A 15,847-nucleotide genomic window follows, 5' to 3' on the forward strand; every position below is an offset into this window, starting at 1 on the left:
CAGACCGGGTAAAGGTGGCTTGTTTCATTCCCTAAAGGATATCAATGAGCCAATTGGGTTTTTATGACAATCCATAAGCTTCATGGTCATTTAAAAATCAAAAAAACAGCGACCGCGTCTGCGCCTGTTGCCGTTCTTATGTTTTGATGGGTTTCGTGGTGTATGGATGTCCCGCTATGGAGAGGTGGGGCACTTCATTAACATATTTAAATCCGGCGCCCACAGTGCAATTGGGAGCCTGATTTTAAGTTTCGCAGATGCCGTGCGGGTTTTCCAGGGGTAGGGAAACTCGGCAGTGGAAGGGAGCTGGGAGCTGCTGGCTCCACAGGGTAAGTGCCTTTTCCAGCACACCTTGTGGGCCAGGAGAAGCAGGAGTGTGTGGCCCCTCACTCCATCCAGCCGATCACACCTCCATTCACCCCCCCCCCCCCCCCCCCCAAAGTCCCAATGCTTCTCTTTCCATGCTGCGATTGTGGACAACATCCCCCCCATTTGCCGGGAACCTTCCCCTGCCACTGGTTTTCTTGCCCGGCAGTTGGTCATGCTGTCAATTTGCCTGGCGGCTAGGCGGGAAGGGGAAGAAGAAAATGATAATGAGGTTCTGCTGTTAAACTCGGTACGATCTCCGCGTCCCTGGCCCTGCTGAGTTCCTCGGCTGTTTCCGGCCTCCCCATAAATATCGGGGCCACGGTATCAGCAGACCAATGAACACTTCAGCCTGTAGGGATCTGTTCACAACTAGCTTAAAGGAATGTAATGGAGAACATACAAAACTTCTGCAGCAGCTAGTAAAGATCAAAGACAGAGATTTAAAATATCCTGTAGAAATCAAACGCAGTACTAAAGACAAAAGAACTGAAATTATGCAGTTAAAATTTTTATTTGTGTAAGTTGTAACACCCTGGTGCGTTGGCATTAATCAGAGCTGCATCACATTCTTATCTGTTCTTTATTTTACTTTGAAACTAATAGCAGCAGTAGTGGCAGAGTGCATGGTATACTTTGCTTGTATCATTAGTACTGTGTATTTGGTGTAATCACAACATAACCCACAGTAAAATGCTTTACAGAAATTGGCAATTTGCTGTTGGGCACTATATAAATTCAAGTTGTTGTTGTTGTGTAGCATGACCATTTGGGGAAAAGGTTTTCAAGCTGCAGTATAATTTCAAATTCTTAAACTTAAAGTTGAAAAAAACTCTGCTTTATAAGATGGTGGACAGTACAGAAAAGTATAAATGCTGCTCGCAACTAACAGTAAGCAAACTGTTTGAATATTCACATCAATTTATCAAAAGCTACCCAGACTGAACTCTCAGCATCAGCTAAATTGCTAAAATAGCTATTTCAAGTCAGTGGTATCAATAACCGCTTCGGTCCAATTTTTATTAATTTAGGTGTAGATTTTTTTTTGGCAAAGAATTCTGTAATTTAACAAGAAATCCAGCCTAATCCAACCAACCAAAATTAGAATTGACTCAGATTTATATTCACCCCTGTTGAAATTACTTTATTCCTGGTACAAGTATATTTCTCTGCCAGTTGTTGTTTATACTTTTTATATACTGAATGTTTACATTTCACAGCAATTAGGAAGTCTTCAATACAGTATATATATTTGGTTTACTCTGTTCCAGGAGAAACCTAAAAGGTTTTGCGATTGCTTATAACATATTTCTTTCCTAACTAGCTTCTCGGGGTGATAGCATCGAAGATGTTGCGGCTTGCAGCAACCTTTTGCACTGAAGAAGTGAGTAGCCAAGGAATCCAGGAGACTTTGCTGTTGGCTCAAGTAACGACACTAGTAAAAGAACTCGGCTGTGCTGCAGCCATCTTCAATGTAAGGAATCTGGCTTTTAATTCTTCAAAGCTTTACTTCAATTGTGAACTGAGTCAATTGATTCAGCAAGATGTTTGTTTTAACTGCCCAATCCATAACTAATGCTATACATTAATGACAAACTTCATTTTAATTTAAATATTCTTACAGAACTAGAGTGAATAAATACCACAACAAGGCATGGCGTTAATATCTAACATGAGACTAGTCTACTATAAATCTAGGGCAAAGTTAAGATAGAAACCTTCACCAGATAGTACCTCCACCACATGGACTGCAGCGGTTCAAGAAGGTAGATCACCACCATCTTCTCGGGCAATTAGGGATAGGCAACGTGTACATCCCAGGAATGAATAAAAGAAAAAGAAATGGCTGTCTAGAGCTACCTGATGCTAAAATAGCACTTTAGACTCACTAAGGAGCTTCACATTTGAATCTCTGTGTTGGATTTCCATAGGGTGGGATGGGAGGTGGAATTTCCATGAGTTAGCATAGAAATAATAATTTTTGGCAGACTCCCAGACACACCAGTATTCCCATTTTGAATTAGGGGGAAAGTACCAATAGAAATCTGAGCAAGACAGAGTGAAATCAGTATGGCACCAATATTGCTTCCCTCTCCTCCCCCCACCACGCCTGCGTGCAGATCAGGTGGGGCACACCCAAAGTGTACTCTGCCTGACATGACATGAATCTGCCTGGATTTCGTGATTTAGGTTACTAACATTGAACCAACGTTCCCTAAGGGTCTGCACCCAAAATCGGGGTAGAAATCCAGCCGAGAGGTCCGCAGCAATGATACTGTCCACTGACTATGGGACCTTCCAGCCCTGAGGATCCTAGGAGCTTGTTTTAAAAATAAAAGGTGCCACTTACTTTTTAGGCCTCCCTAACCTTGCTGCCTGTTCCTCTCAGACCCTCCTAGTTGGTTGCCAGCCCTGCAGCCATGGAGAAAAATGAGGCAGGAGGCTTGTAAAGTGTCTCCTGTCTCATTTACATAGCCGTCCCTTACTTAGAATACTACAGGCACAAGCACTTTGCTGTATCCCCAGGAAATCCTTGAGCAATGTAAAGCAGGTGGAGACCCGGCATTACAGATCTCTGCCTTTTTTTTCTCCTTTGCACGTGGGAACTGAGTGTTCCCCAGGTATATAGGAAAGGAAAACCAGCTCATACATACCTCCAATTTTTCCCTCCTGCTCCCTTTTGATGATCAGTGCAACCTCTGCTTCTGTCTTTGCTCCCTCTTTCTCAGCAAGGAAACAATGGAGAACTTTGTTAGACTGCATAGAGTTGTTTCAGTAGCACAGTGTAAGCTGGGATAGTGCACACCCTAATAGCATTGACGTAACATGCTCAAATTGAACACACAACGCCACTAAAATAGTGGTACAATGTGCTCACCTTAACCAGTCATTCAGCACAAAGTCACGGGTTCACATTTGTTTTTTAACTAATCTACTGTGAACACATTTTTTGAGGATGGCGGGGCAAGAGAACAGGAGCACACCTGCGGGAGAGTTATAGGGGGCTGAATTCGGTTGATTTGCGCCTTCCGTTAGTGCCCTAAGAGAGCGCTAATAGGGCGCAAATCAACTAGCGCCTGGGCGTGGTGCCGCTAACACCTCCCCCGAAATTCAGCTAGTTAAAGGGGAGGCGGCAGGCAGCCATTTTTTTTGCTGGCTGCCTGCCAGCACCTCCCCCCTTTGCTGTCCCCGGCCTCCGTGAAGCCCCCCCCCCCCCCCCGCGGGGTGCCGGCTGCTCTCCGTGAGCCCGGCACTCCTCTTGAGTCCCGGGCTCGTTTGCCGGAACTCCTGATCCCTGGTAGCCCAGCTGGGCACCGGGACGCACTGCGCTAGGCCCCTCCCCTTTAATAAGAGGAGGAAGGCCTGCAGTACCACGGCGCTACCCAATTTTTACCCCGTAATCTTATACATTTTTGTGCAATTTGAGATTTATGATAGTACACAAGACAATGAATAGGAAATAGTTTGAAACAACAGAGGAAAACACAGGAACTATTTTGGTAGAAACCTGATCTAGTTGTGGGTATCTGATGAAATGTGCCTCTTGGCTGGTTGATTAAGGAAAAAGAACTGTGGAGCTCTTTGGGTTGGACCTTCCTATCCTGTTGAGTGCAAAGGAAGGTTTTAGTGCGAGAGGTTTAATTGCATGGGGAAATGACAATTGGGACTTTTTTTTTTAATGATTGTTCAGAACATGATGGCGCAATTTTGGAATGGACTAGAAATGGATTTTCTTGTTTCTTATTCCTCCCCCGCCGATACCATCATACCTGATTCTAAAATATGAAGGATATAAAAATATAAAAGTGCAATCTACATCACTTTTTGCCTGTGTGTTTTTGTTACTACGTTTGGAATTTAGATTTTAAACAAACCTTCCTATGTTTAATCCTACAAGCTTTCTGGTAGTAATAGTTAATTATACAGCAGGAACAACCCATCCAGCTTGTATTTAGATTATGGAATGAATTCAACACAAATTGACTTAAATCTCTTTGAGACCATGAAAATTGCAGTCAATATCAATAGTACATTTGCAGTCTTAACTCCAAAGGGTTTATTTCTTTTGTCGAGGGTGAGTTTAAAGTACTGTAACAATTAAAAGAACTTTTTAATTTTCTTTCTCTCTCTTCCTATACTTAAGTTGCTTTCCATCTCCTCATTTGTTTCTCTTGCTCCTTTCTGTCTCTATAAATGCACACATCTCTTGCACAGCATTTAATATATCTTTTGAAAACTACAGTAATTAGCAGCAGATTGTAATCATATTGCAAAATTTATCAAGAAGCAGCAACATTTTAATTGAGGAATAAGTGAACAGCTTCTACCCCCCTCCCATCTATTTCCTTTCCGCCACTCTATGCTCAGCTGTTTATCTCATGTTCTAACTGGATTAAGTTGGACATTAGAATGCGAAAATCACAATTAGCTTGTTGTAAAATTTAAAATCACATTCATTAAATGATTTGGTCTTGTTCAAGCTATGATTTCTAAAATTAATCAGTTGAATCAATGCCGAAAACTTCTGGTACACTACATGTTTTTTTGTAATTAGAACTTGTAGTCCCTCAAGAGTCCATCCACTTTGTGAGGTGCAGCAGGGCTGATACACGTACTAGTTATTGTATCAAACTCCTGGTTAGCCCCAGCTTCTGGATCTCGTGTGACTTCATGGCATCTTGCAGGTCCTACTTTCTGGAGAAGATGAGGCTAATAGCATCCCTCATTCCCAGGTTGTTTATGATGTGGATTTAAACATATGCAGGTTTGTAAATTCTGAATTCCAAAGGCAGTAAAAAAAAATACAGACACAAAACTGATGTAGAATGCACTTTTAAATGAAATGCTTTCTTCCTTCATATTTTAGAATCAGATATGGTGGTATCTGTGGTGCAGGAATAAGAAACGATGAAATGAATCGCCAGTCCATCCCAAAATTGGGCCATCATGTTCCAAACAACAATCATTTTTTGTAAAAAAAAAGCTTCTGTTGTCATTTTCCCCATGCAATTAAATCTCCCACACTAAAACCTTCCTCTTCACTCAGCAGGGTAGGAAGGTCCAACCCAGAGATCAAGTCCATAATTCATTTTCATTTGAATACAGGATTCCAAAGGCTGAAAATGTTCCCTAAACACAGAAGTACAGTCACTGGTGCTATAGCGGCCATTTGTGCTCTTGGCAAAATACAGAGTGCAAAGGACGTTCATTTAAAATGGCATTTTAATATTCTGCAAATATTCCATTTGTGGTACACAAATTAATTCGCATTTTTGCACTGCTGTGTTTAGCTTTTCCTCAATTTTTACCCTTTTTTCTCTTCCCCTGCTTACCTCTGCTGTAAGTGCTGGAGTATGGTTCCATGGGCCCACTGGTACCTCACCCAAGTGTATATTTTTTTGCATGCAAGTCCAGTTTGATAACCTTGGCAGTCTAGTTGACTATCATCATGCTCTTGCCCAATGTCCACACACAAGTATTTCTTGCAGGAGTCACTGGCTAGTGATCAGGAATCCTGGCTGTTTGATTTTTCTCCCTCTTTAGTCCATGGGTATGACAGTAGTACCTGACTGATTCAGTTAACTCACCTTAGATTGGGAAGCAGAATCTTCTGGTTTGTATAGTTTAGCGCTCCACTGGAAGATGCCTTTACTCACTTGGTGTATTCAGGGAGCTAAGAAATATTCTTTGACTGTCGAAGTTGTATTAATTATTGATGCGCTATCAATTACTCATAAAAGACTGAGAGTTAGAAGAGTAACTAAAGGCTTTTATTAACAACAGAATGGAGGTCTGCCTCGCGTGGTCGACCGGTCCATGATACTAAGGGCTGGGGAGCAGTCACCTTTATACTAGGACCTGTGGGAGGAGTCAGCCGAGGCATGTCCAGGCATGTACACAGTGGAATACAAACAGGACAAACAGGAATACAAACAGTGGTTTACCACATTCACCCCTTGTTTAAAATTGAGTCCGGCGGGGTGAAGTGTATTAAAAGTTAGTGTATTGGAGTCTCTCCGGAGGTCTTGTCTGCCGCTGTGATCTGCGTGGCGACGGCAGGGGTAGTGAAGTTTCCGGCGTCGAGTCCAGCGTAGGCTGTGGCACAGGCGTGTCGTCCTCGTAGATGTCGAGCGGGTCGCGGGGCCCAGGCCTGCCGTCTGCTGGGGCTGGATATCGGATCGTGGGGGGGGGTGGTAGTGGGTAGTGGGTTACTGCGGCCCCCGAGGGTGCAAGGTCTCTTATGGAGACTGTGTCCTCCCGCCCGTCCGGGTATGCGATGTAAGCATACTGGGGGTTGGCGTGGAGGAGGTCGACCCTCTCGACCAGGGGGTCCGTTTTATGGGTCCTCACGTGTCTTCTCAGTAGGACCGGCCCTGGGGACGTCAGCCATGGCGGTAGCGATGTCCCCGATGTGGACTTCCTTGGGAAGACAAACATTTTCTCATGAGGGGTGGCGTTAGTGGCAGTGCAGAGCAGTGACCGAATAGAGTGGAGCGCATCGGGGAGCACATCCTGCCAGCGGGAGGTTGGAAGGCCCCTAGACTTTAAGGCTAGCAGGACGGCCTTCCAAACTGTCGCATTTTCTCTTTCCACCTGTCCGTTCCCCCGGGGGTTGTAACTGGTGGTCCTGCTTGTGGCAATACCCCTAGTTAGCAGGTACTGACGGAGTTCGTCGCTCATAAACGATGAGCCCCGGTCGCTATGGATATAGCTGGGGAAGCCGAACAGGGTGAAGAGGTTGTTCAGACATTTAATGACCGTGGCACTGGTCATGTCCGGGCAGGGGAAGGCGAACGGGAAACGGGAGTACTCATCAATGATATTGAGGAAGTACACATTGCGGTCGGAGGAGGGGAGAGGCCCTTTAAAATCGACGCTCAGGCACTCGAAGGGGCGAGTGGCTTTTATCAGGTGGGCCCTGTCTGGTCAATAGAGTAAGGCAGGTTGCGGGCCTTGATGAACTGGAAGAACCTGGTGACCCCCGGGTGGCAGAGGTCATTGTGGAGGGCCCGCAGTCTATCGATCTGCGCGCTGGCGCAGGTGCCACGCGATAGCGCATCCGGGGGTTCATTTAGCTTCCCGGGCCGGTACAAGATCTCGTAGTTGTAGGTGGAAAGTTCGATTCTCCACCTCAAGATCTTGTCATTTTTGATTTTGCCCCTCTGCTTGTTGTTAAACATAAAAGCAACTGAACGCTGGTCAGTGAGCAGGGTAAATCGTTTTCCGGCCAGGTAGTGCCTCCAATGACGCACAGCCTCCACAATCGCCTGGGCCTCCTTCTCAACAGCGGAGTGTCTGGTCTCCGGGCCTTGGAGGGTTCGTGAAAAGAAGGCCACGGGTCTCCCCGCCTGATTGAGGGTAGCGGCCAGGGCAAAGTCAGACGCGTCGCTTTCCACCTGGAAGGGGATGGATTCGTCCACTGCGTGCATGGTGGCTTTGGCAATGTCCTCCTTGATACGGTGGAAGGCTAAGCGGGCCTCTGCCGTCAAGGGAAAAGAGGTGGACTTGATCAGCGGACGGGCCTTGTCCGCATAGTAGGGGACCCACTGGGCGTAATAGGAGAAAAACCCTAGGCACCTCTTCAGGGCCTTGAGGCAGTGGGGCAGTGGAAGTTCCATAAGGGGACGCATCCGGTCGGGGTCGGGGCCGATGACTCCGTGTTCCACAACACAGCCAAGGATGGCGAGGCGGTTTGTGCGGAATATGCACTTCTCCTTGTTATATGTCAGGTTTAGGAGTTGGGCGGTGCGGAGGAATTTTTCGAGGTTTGCGTCATGGTCCTGCAAGTCACGGCCGCAGATGGTCACATTGTCCAGATATGGGAAAGTGGCCTGCAACGCATTTTGATCTACCATCCGGTCCATCTCCCTTTGGAAGACGGAGACCCCGTTGGTGACGCCAAAGGGAACCCTAAGGAAGTGATAGAGGCGGCCGTTTGCCTCAAAGGCAGTGTACTGGCGGTCCTCAGGGCGGATGGGGAGCTGGTGGTACGCTGATTTCAGGTCAATGGTCGAGAAGACGCGGTACTGCGCGATCTGGTTGACCATATCAGCTATACGGGGGAGTGGGTAGGCGTCCAGCAGGGTGTAGCGATTTATTGTCTGGCTGTAGTCGATGACCAGGCGCTGCTTCTCGCCGGTCTTAACGACCACAACCTGGGCTCGCCAGGGGCTGGTGCTGCCCTCAATAATCCCTTCTTTCAGGAGCCGCTCCACTTCGGTTTTAATGAAAACCCTGTCCCCGGCACTGTATCGCCTGCTCTTTGTGGCGATGGGCTTACAGTCGGGGGTGAGGTTAGCAAACAGTTGGGGGGGGGTGACTCTGAGTGTGGAGAGGTTGCACCTGGTGCGCGGCGGGCAGTTTGGAAGCTGCTGGCTGCGGACTGTGAGTGGGGGTAGGGGTCCACCGTACGCCATCGTAACACTTTTAAGGTGGCACTGAAAATCTAACCCCAGCAGGACGGCAGCGCAGAGGTCAGGCAGGACCAGAAGTTTAAAATGATCGTACACGGTCCCGTCTACTACGAGTGTCACCACGCAGTAGCCGCCGATGTCCGCCGACTGGGACTCGGAGGCCATAGAAATCCGCTGTTGCGCAGGCAGGACTGGGAGAGAGCAACGCCGCACCGTGTCGGGGTGGATGAAGCTCTCCGTGCTCCCAGAGTCAAAAAGGCAGATTGTATCGTGACCATTTACCTTAATGTCCATTGTGGAACTGGCCAGTTGGTGCGGTCTCGCTTGGTCCAGTGTAACGGATGCCAGCGTAGGGGTCGGTGTGTCGCTGCGGGTATCAGATGAGGCGGTGTCGGGGGCCTGCTGCGTCCCGGCTGTCGTCCAAGATGGCGGCGTCCATGATCCCCATGTGGCTGGAGGCGTCCAAAATGGCTGCTGTACCGGTGATTCGCACATGGCCGGGGAGGTCCAAGATGGCGGCCCGCATGGCCCACACGCGGCGCTGCTGGGGTTCGGGGTGGCTTTGGCCCTGCAGACGCTAGCGTAGTGTCCCTTCTTCCCGCAGCCCGAGCAGATCGCGTTTTTCGCCGGGCAGCGCGCTCTGGGGTGTTTTGCCTGGCCACAGAAGTAGCATTTCTGGCCTTGGGGCACTGCTGTCTGGCCTTGGGACACTGCTGCGGTAGTTGGGCCGTTGTTGGGGTGTGGCTGGGGTGGCACGGCGCTATGAGGCGGTCCTACCGTGTCCCAGGCTGTCATTCCCCGCGGCGTCCACGGTGCAGAGGAGTAGGCATCCATGCCCTGGTAGGCTGCATCCAACGATAGTGCGAGTTCAGAGGCCTTGTTGTTAATAAAATTGATGCGCTATCAATTACTCATAAAAGACTGAGAGTTAGAAGAGTAACTAAAGGCTTTTATTAACAACAGAATGGAGGTCTGCCTCGCGTGGTCGACCGGTCCATGATACTAAGGGCTGGGGAGCAGTCACCTTTATACTAGGACCTGTGGGAGGAGTCAGCCGAGGCATGTCCAGGCATGTACACAGTGGAATACAAACAGGACAAACAGGAATACAAACAGTGGTTTACCACAATTATACTTTTTTAAGTCTACATTCTATTAATAAGTATCAGCTTGACTCAGTTGATAGCACCATCAGCTCTGAGTCAAAGGGTTGAGGATACAAACCCCATTATGGACTTGAGCACACACCTAGGCTATCACTTCAACATAGTAATAAGGGAGTGCTACATTGTCGAAAGTACTATCTTTCAGATGAGATGTTAAGCTGGGGCCTCAATTGGTAGCTCAGGTGGATGTAAAAGATCCCATCACAATTCTCCCGGCATCCTGGCCAACATTACACCTCAACCAACATCACCCAAAAAAATTACCTGACAATTCATTTATTTGTTGGTGGAATCTTGCGCAGAATTTGACTGCTTTGATTGCCTACACAACAGTAACTACACTTCCAAAGTAATTAATTTGTTGTGAAATACTTTGGTGTGTCTGGAGGACGTGAAAGGTACCTTATAAAAGCAAGTCCTTTCTTTTCTCCTGAACAATTCATTGTTTTGTGAAACGGGATTTTGCTTAATTTACACTTTGGTGGTCTACCAGACAGTTAGCCGGAAATGGACATTATGTCATGATTACACTGTTTTTGGTGCAAATTTACAGAAAATTCCAGAACAATATGTTCCTATATATAGTGATCAGAGCAATTCTTTATTCCTTATTTGTTACACTTCTCTTTTAAGTATATTTTGCTGTTTGCATTTTTAAGTACGGTCATTCTCACAATGTTTTGTTTACTGCACATTTTCTCCCCTGTTTAACACAGTTAATCATTTTTCATTAGATGAGTCTAACTAGTTGGAAAAACTATTTTGATAAGAGAACCAGTCATGCACAGTGGCACATAATGGGTTTTCATATTAACATTCCTCTGTTTTAGACACATGTGAACCAGAATGACCCTTTTATACTTCCTCCAAACAGACATATTTCTGCTACAAAATGAAAATAGTATTAGTATTTGATTTTAACTCATTTGACACATTATGAGCATATATATATTTTACAGGGCTCCCTCTGTCACTAGCCTGTGGTTTGTTAGCTAATTTTTCATGATTGTGGAGTGTTTTTTTTCCTCATTCATCAGGTGTTTATTACCCGATTTTTAGATTTTTCAGCTGATAAACAGGTCACTGGGATCCACTTGTCAGTTTGCAGGCCTCCTCCAATCACCACCCTGTGATTTCGGACTGAAGCCTGCCAAATCTTAGCTTTCCCTGGTGGTATAGTGGCTTTGTTTGCTTTTCTTGCTGGTATAGTTGCTGGCTTCAAGCCTACCACCTTGGGCCTCGCGTTCCCAACACTATGGAGGCAGTACAGGACTCCCGGAAGCCTCTGTATCCAGGCAGTGGCCCTGTTCCAAATCCGGGGCAGGTATTTACTCCGGGGGAGAGTGCGTGGGGTGGGGTCGAAGTCAGGGAGGTGATGGGGGAACCCAAAGACATTCAAAGCCTGTCAAAAAGCTGTGAATTTTATCATTGGCAATTTCGAAGTAACAATAGATTGTTCTGGGATTGATTGCCATTAGGAACATAGATTTTGGACTCCACTTCGGCCGGATTACTTCACGTACACCTGCATTAGGGTGTACTGTCTGTAGGGTACAAGAAGAGGTGGAATTGGCAGAAATTTTAATGGGTAACAATATCCCGCCAGTGTCCTCTCATGGAAGAAAGGGGTGAAGACCCAACAGAATCAAGCTCACCCTACAAGTTCCAGCCCCTCCTGTCTTAGGAATGCCACTGTCCCGCCCTCCCAGGCCCTGGAATTTCAGGGTCATTATACTGTATAAATATAAGCTATTATCTGTTTAAGCGATATAGCAAACTAAAAGTTTTTTTTAAATAAAGGGCCTTTTAGATGTTGTAAACTTACCTTTACAGTTGGCAAATATGCAATAACTCACATTCCATGGGAATCAGGGGGAAAACTCTCCACTGGCTGGAGTCATACCTAGCACAAAAGATGATGGTTGTGGTCAATTAAAATTTGACCTTATTTAACAGTACCTGTAATTAAATTTTGTGTCCTTAAGAAATCACTGATTCACCTTAACACCAGCATTCATGGTATTATATGCTCCTTATATAGCACATAATCTGAAGATAATCTGAAGATCTGTCAGTAATATAATAAAACTGTACATATGTGCGTGCAGATGCCAAACTGCAAACATCATTGTAAATTATGTTCCCTTTTCAGACATTCTCGGTGACGGCACTGACGATATTTTCAACTAATTGTAAAAGGATGGCTATTGAAATATTTGAGCAGACCATGCCTGTGGGAAGACAGTGGAGGGTAAATTATCGATCAGGTAATTAGATCACTCAAAAACTCTCAAATGCTTTGTTATGATATTAATAATAATAATAATAATCAACTTTATTGTCATTGTTAATGCACAAGTGCAGTACAACGAAATGTAGGCTTGCGGCTCCCGAGGGTGTACATTTAGATTAAGACATTTAAACATTCAACATACATTTGGCTTGTAATACATTAACATAAACATAACCATAATAAAGTGCATTGGCAGATGTGCAGGCTTTAGAGTTTATTTGTGGAGTTCAGTAGGATGACAGCCCTGGGAAAGAAGCTGTTCTTAAATCTGGTCGTACGGGTGCGAATGCATCTGTAGCGTCTCCCAGATGGCAGGAGGGCGAACAGACTGTGGCTGTGGTAGGGTCTTTGATGATGGACCGTGACCTCCGTAAACAGCGTTTCTGGTATATGTGCTCTATGGTCGGTAGCCGGGTGCCGGTAATGCGTTGGGCAGTTTTGACTACCCGCTGCAGGGCTTTTCGGTCATAGTAGCTACAGCTGCCATACCATACTGTGATACAGTTCGTCAAGATGCTCTCTATTGTGCAGCGGTAAAAGTTAGAGAGGATCAGGGGTAACAGGTTACATCCCTTCAGCCTCCTTAGGAAATATAGGCGCTGCTGGGCCTTCTTCACCAAAGAGGAGGTATTGAGTGACCAGGAGAGGTCTTCCGTGATGTGGACTCCGAGGAACTTAAAGCTGTCCACCCTTTCCACCACAGCCCCATTGATGTGCATGGGGGTGTGACTTCTGCCTTTAGACTTCCTGAAGTCCACAATGATTTCTTTGGTTTTCTTGATGTTAAGGGCCAGGTTGTTATCGGTGCACCACTTCATGAGATGCTGGACCTCCTCCCTGTAGGCTGACTCATCGTTGTTGGTGATCTGGCCTACTACCGTGGTATCATCCGCAAACTTGATGATGGTGTTGGAACCATGAACAGCCACACAGTCGTGGGTGAAGAGGGAGTAGAGGAGGGGGCTCAGCACACATCCTTGTGGGGCCCCCGTGTTCAGGGTCAGGGGTGGGGGGGGGGGGGAGGTGTGGTTACCTAATTTGACAGACTGGGGTCTGTTTGTTAGGAAGTCCAGGGTCCAGTTGCAGAGGGAAGTGTTCAGGCCAAGAGTGTGGAGTTTGGTGGCCAGCTTGTTGGGGACGATAGTGTTGAATGCTGAGCTGTAGTCTATGAACAGCATTCTGATGTAGGTCTCTTTACCATCTAAGTGATTCAGTGCAGAGTGTAGAGCAGTTGTGATTGCATCCTCCGTTGATCTGAATTGTACTATTTGTTCCTTAAGATTGTTACAGTTATATATGCCTTCTTATGCAGGCAAATCATAGAAGCATAGAATGATACAGCACAGAAGGAGGACATTCGGCCCATAATGCCTGTGCCGGCTCTTTGGTAGAACTATCAGATTAGACCCACTCCCCTGCTTTTTCCTATAACCCTGTATATTTTTTCCCTTCAAGTATTTAACCAATTCCCCTTTGAAAGTTACTATTGAATCTGCTTCCAATCCCAGCTTCTCCAGTCTCACCACATAAATGAAGTCGCTCAGCCCTGGTACCATTCTAGTAAATCTCTTTTACACCCTCTCTCTAACGTGTGGTGCCCAGAAGTGAACACAACACGCCATCTGAAGCTTAACCAGTGTTTTATAAAGGTTTAACATAACTTCCTTGCTTTTGTACTCCATGCTTCTATTAATAAAGCCAATTATCCCAAATGCTTTTTTAACAGTTTTCTCAACTTGTCCTGCCAACTTCAATAATTTGTGTACATACACTCCCAGGTCTCTCTGTTCCTGCACTCCCTTTAAAATTGTATCACTTAGTTTATATTTCCTCTCCTCATTCTTCCTACCAAAATGCATCACTTCACACTTCTTTGCATTAAATTTCATCTGCCATGTGCCTGCTCATTTTACCAATCTGTGTCCTCCTGAAGCCTTTTTAAAAATTTGTTTATGGGATGTGGGTGTCGCTGACAGGTCAGCATTTGTTGCCCATCCCTAATTACCCTCGAGAAGGCAGTGGTGAGCCGCCTTCTTGAACCGCTGCAGTCCGTGTGGCGAAGGTACTCCCACAGTGCGGTTAGGTAGGGAGTTCCAGGACTTTGACCCAGTGACGATGAAGGATCAGCGATATACTCCAAGATAGGATGGTGTGTGACTTGGAGGGGAACTTGGAGGTGGTGGTGTTCCCATGCGCCTGCTGCCCTAGTCCTTCTAGGTGGAAGAGGTCGCGAGTTTGGGAGGTGCTGCCGAAGAAGCCTTGGCGAGTTGCTGCAGTGCATCTTGTAGATGGTACACACTGCAGCCATGGTACACCAGTGGTGGAGGGAGTGAATGTTTAAGGTGGTGGATGGGGTGCCAATCAAGCTTTGTCCTGGATGGTATCGAGCTTCTTGAGTGTTGTTGGAGCTACACTTATCCAGGCAAGTGGAGAGTGTTCCATCACAATCCTGACTTGTGCCTTGTAGATGGTGGAAAGGCTTTGGGGGGTCAGGAGGTGAGACTGCAGAATACCTAGCCTCTGACCTGCTCTTGTTGTCACAGTATTTATGTGGCTGGTCCAGTTAATTTTCTGGTCAATGGTGACCCCCCAGGATGTTGATGGTGGGGGATTCGGTGATGGTAATGCCGTTGAATGTCAAACGGCGGTGGTTAGACTCTCGCTTGTTGGAGATGGTCATTGCCTAGCACTTCTGTGGCGCGAATGTTACCTGCCACTTATCAGCCCAAGCCTGAACGTCGTCCAGGTCTTGTTGCATGCGGGCATGGACTGCTTCATTATCTGAGGAGTTGCGAATAGCACTGAACACTGTGCAGTCATCAGCGAACATCCCCATTTTTCACCTTATGTTGGAGGGAAGGTCATTGATGAAGCAGCTGAAGATGGTTGGGCCTAGGACACTGCCCTGAGGAAGTCCTGCAGCGATGTCCTGGGGCTGTGATGATTGACCTTCAACCACCACAACCATCTTCCTTTGTGCTAGGTATGACTCCAGCCAGTGGAAAGCTTTCCCCCCGATTCCCATTGACTTCAGTTTTACTAGGGCTCCTTGATGCCACACTCAGTCAAATGCTGCCTTGATGTCAAGTGCAGTCACTCTCGCCTCACCTCTGGAATTCAGCTCCATTGTCCATGTTTGGACCAAGGCTGTAATGAGGTCGGGAGCCGAGTGGTCTTGGCAGAACCCAAACTGGGCATCAGTGAGCAGGTTATTGGTGAGTAAGTGCCGCTTGATAGCTCTGTCGATGACACCTTCCATCACTTTGCTGATGATTGAGAGTAGACTGATGGGGTGGTAATTGGCCGGATTGGATTTGTCCTGCTTTTTGTGGACAGGACATACCTGGGCTGTTTTCCACATTGTCGGATAGATGCCAGTGTTGTAGCTGCACTGGAACAGCTTGGCTAGAGGCGCAGCTAGTTCTGGTGCACAAATCTTCAGCACAACAGCCGGGATGTTGTCGGGGCCCATAGCCTTTGTTGTATCCAGTGCGCTCAGCCGTTTCTTGATATCACATGGAGTGAATCGAATTGGCTGAAGACTGGTGATGGTGGGGACCTCAGGAGGAGGCCGAAATGGATCATCCGCTCGGCACTTCAACCTGTTA

At 46.7% G+C, this 15,847-nt stretch overlaps 1 protein-coding gene across 10 annotated transcripts in view; it reads left to right on the forward strand.

The window, feature by feature from the left end:
• ccdc142 (coiled-coil domain containing 142) overlaps positions 1 to 15,847 on the forward strand; it is a 221,509-nt gene that overhangs the window by 171,221 nt on the left and 34,441 nt on the right. For 9 of the 10 annotated variants that reach the window (XM_085975438.1, XM_085975437.1, XM_085975440.1 and 6 more), the window contains 2 exons: positions 1,691 to 1,840; positions 12,099 to 12,213. In XM_085975438.1, coding sequence (XP_085831564.1) covers positions 1,691 to 1,840; positions 12,099 to 12,213 — 265 coding nt within the window. The remainder of the gene's footprint in view (positions 1 to 1,690; positions 1,841 to 12,098; positions 12,214 to 15,847) is intronic. The other variant, XM_085975439.1, reaches the window with a different exon arrangement.

The sequence above is a fragment of the Somniosus microcephalus genome, chromosome 2 (genome assembly GCF_052327205.1).
Source record: "Somniosus microcephalus isolate GS21.2 chromosome 2, FLI_Smic_1.0, whole genome shotgun sequence".
In the NCBI taxonomy this organism is placed as follows: Eukaryota; Metazoa; Chordata; class Chondrichthyes; order Squaliformes; family Somniosidae; genus Somniosus; species Somniosus microcephalus.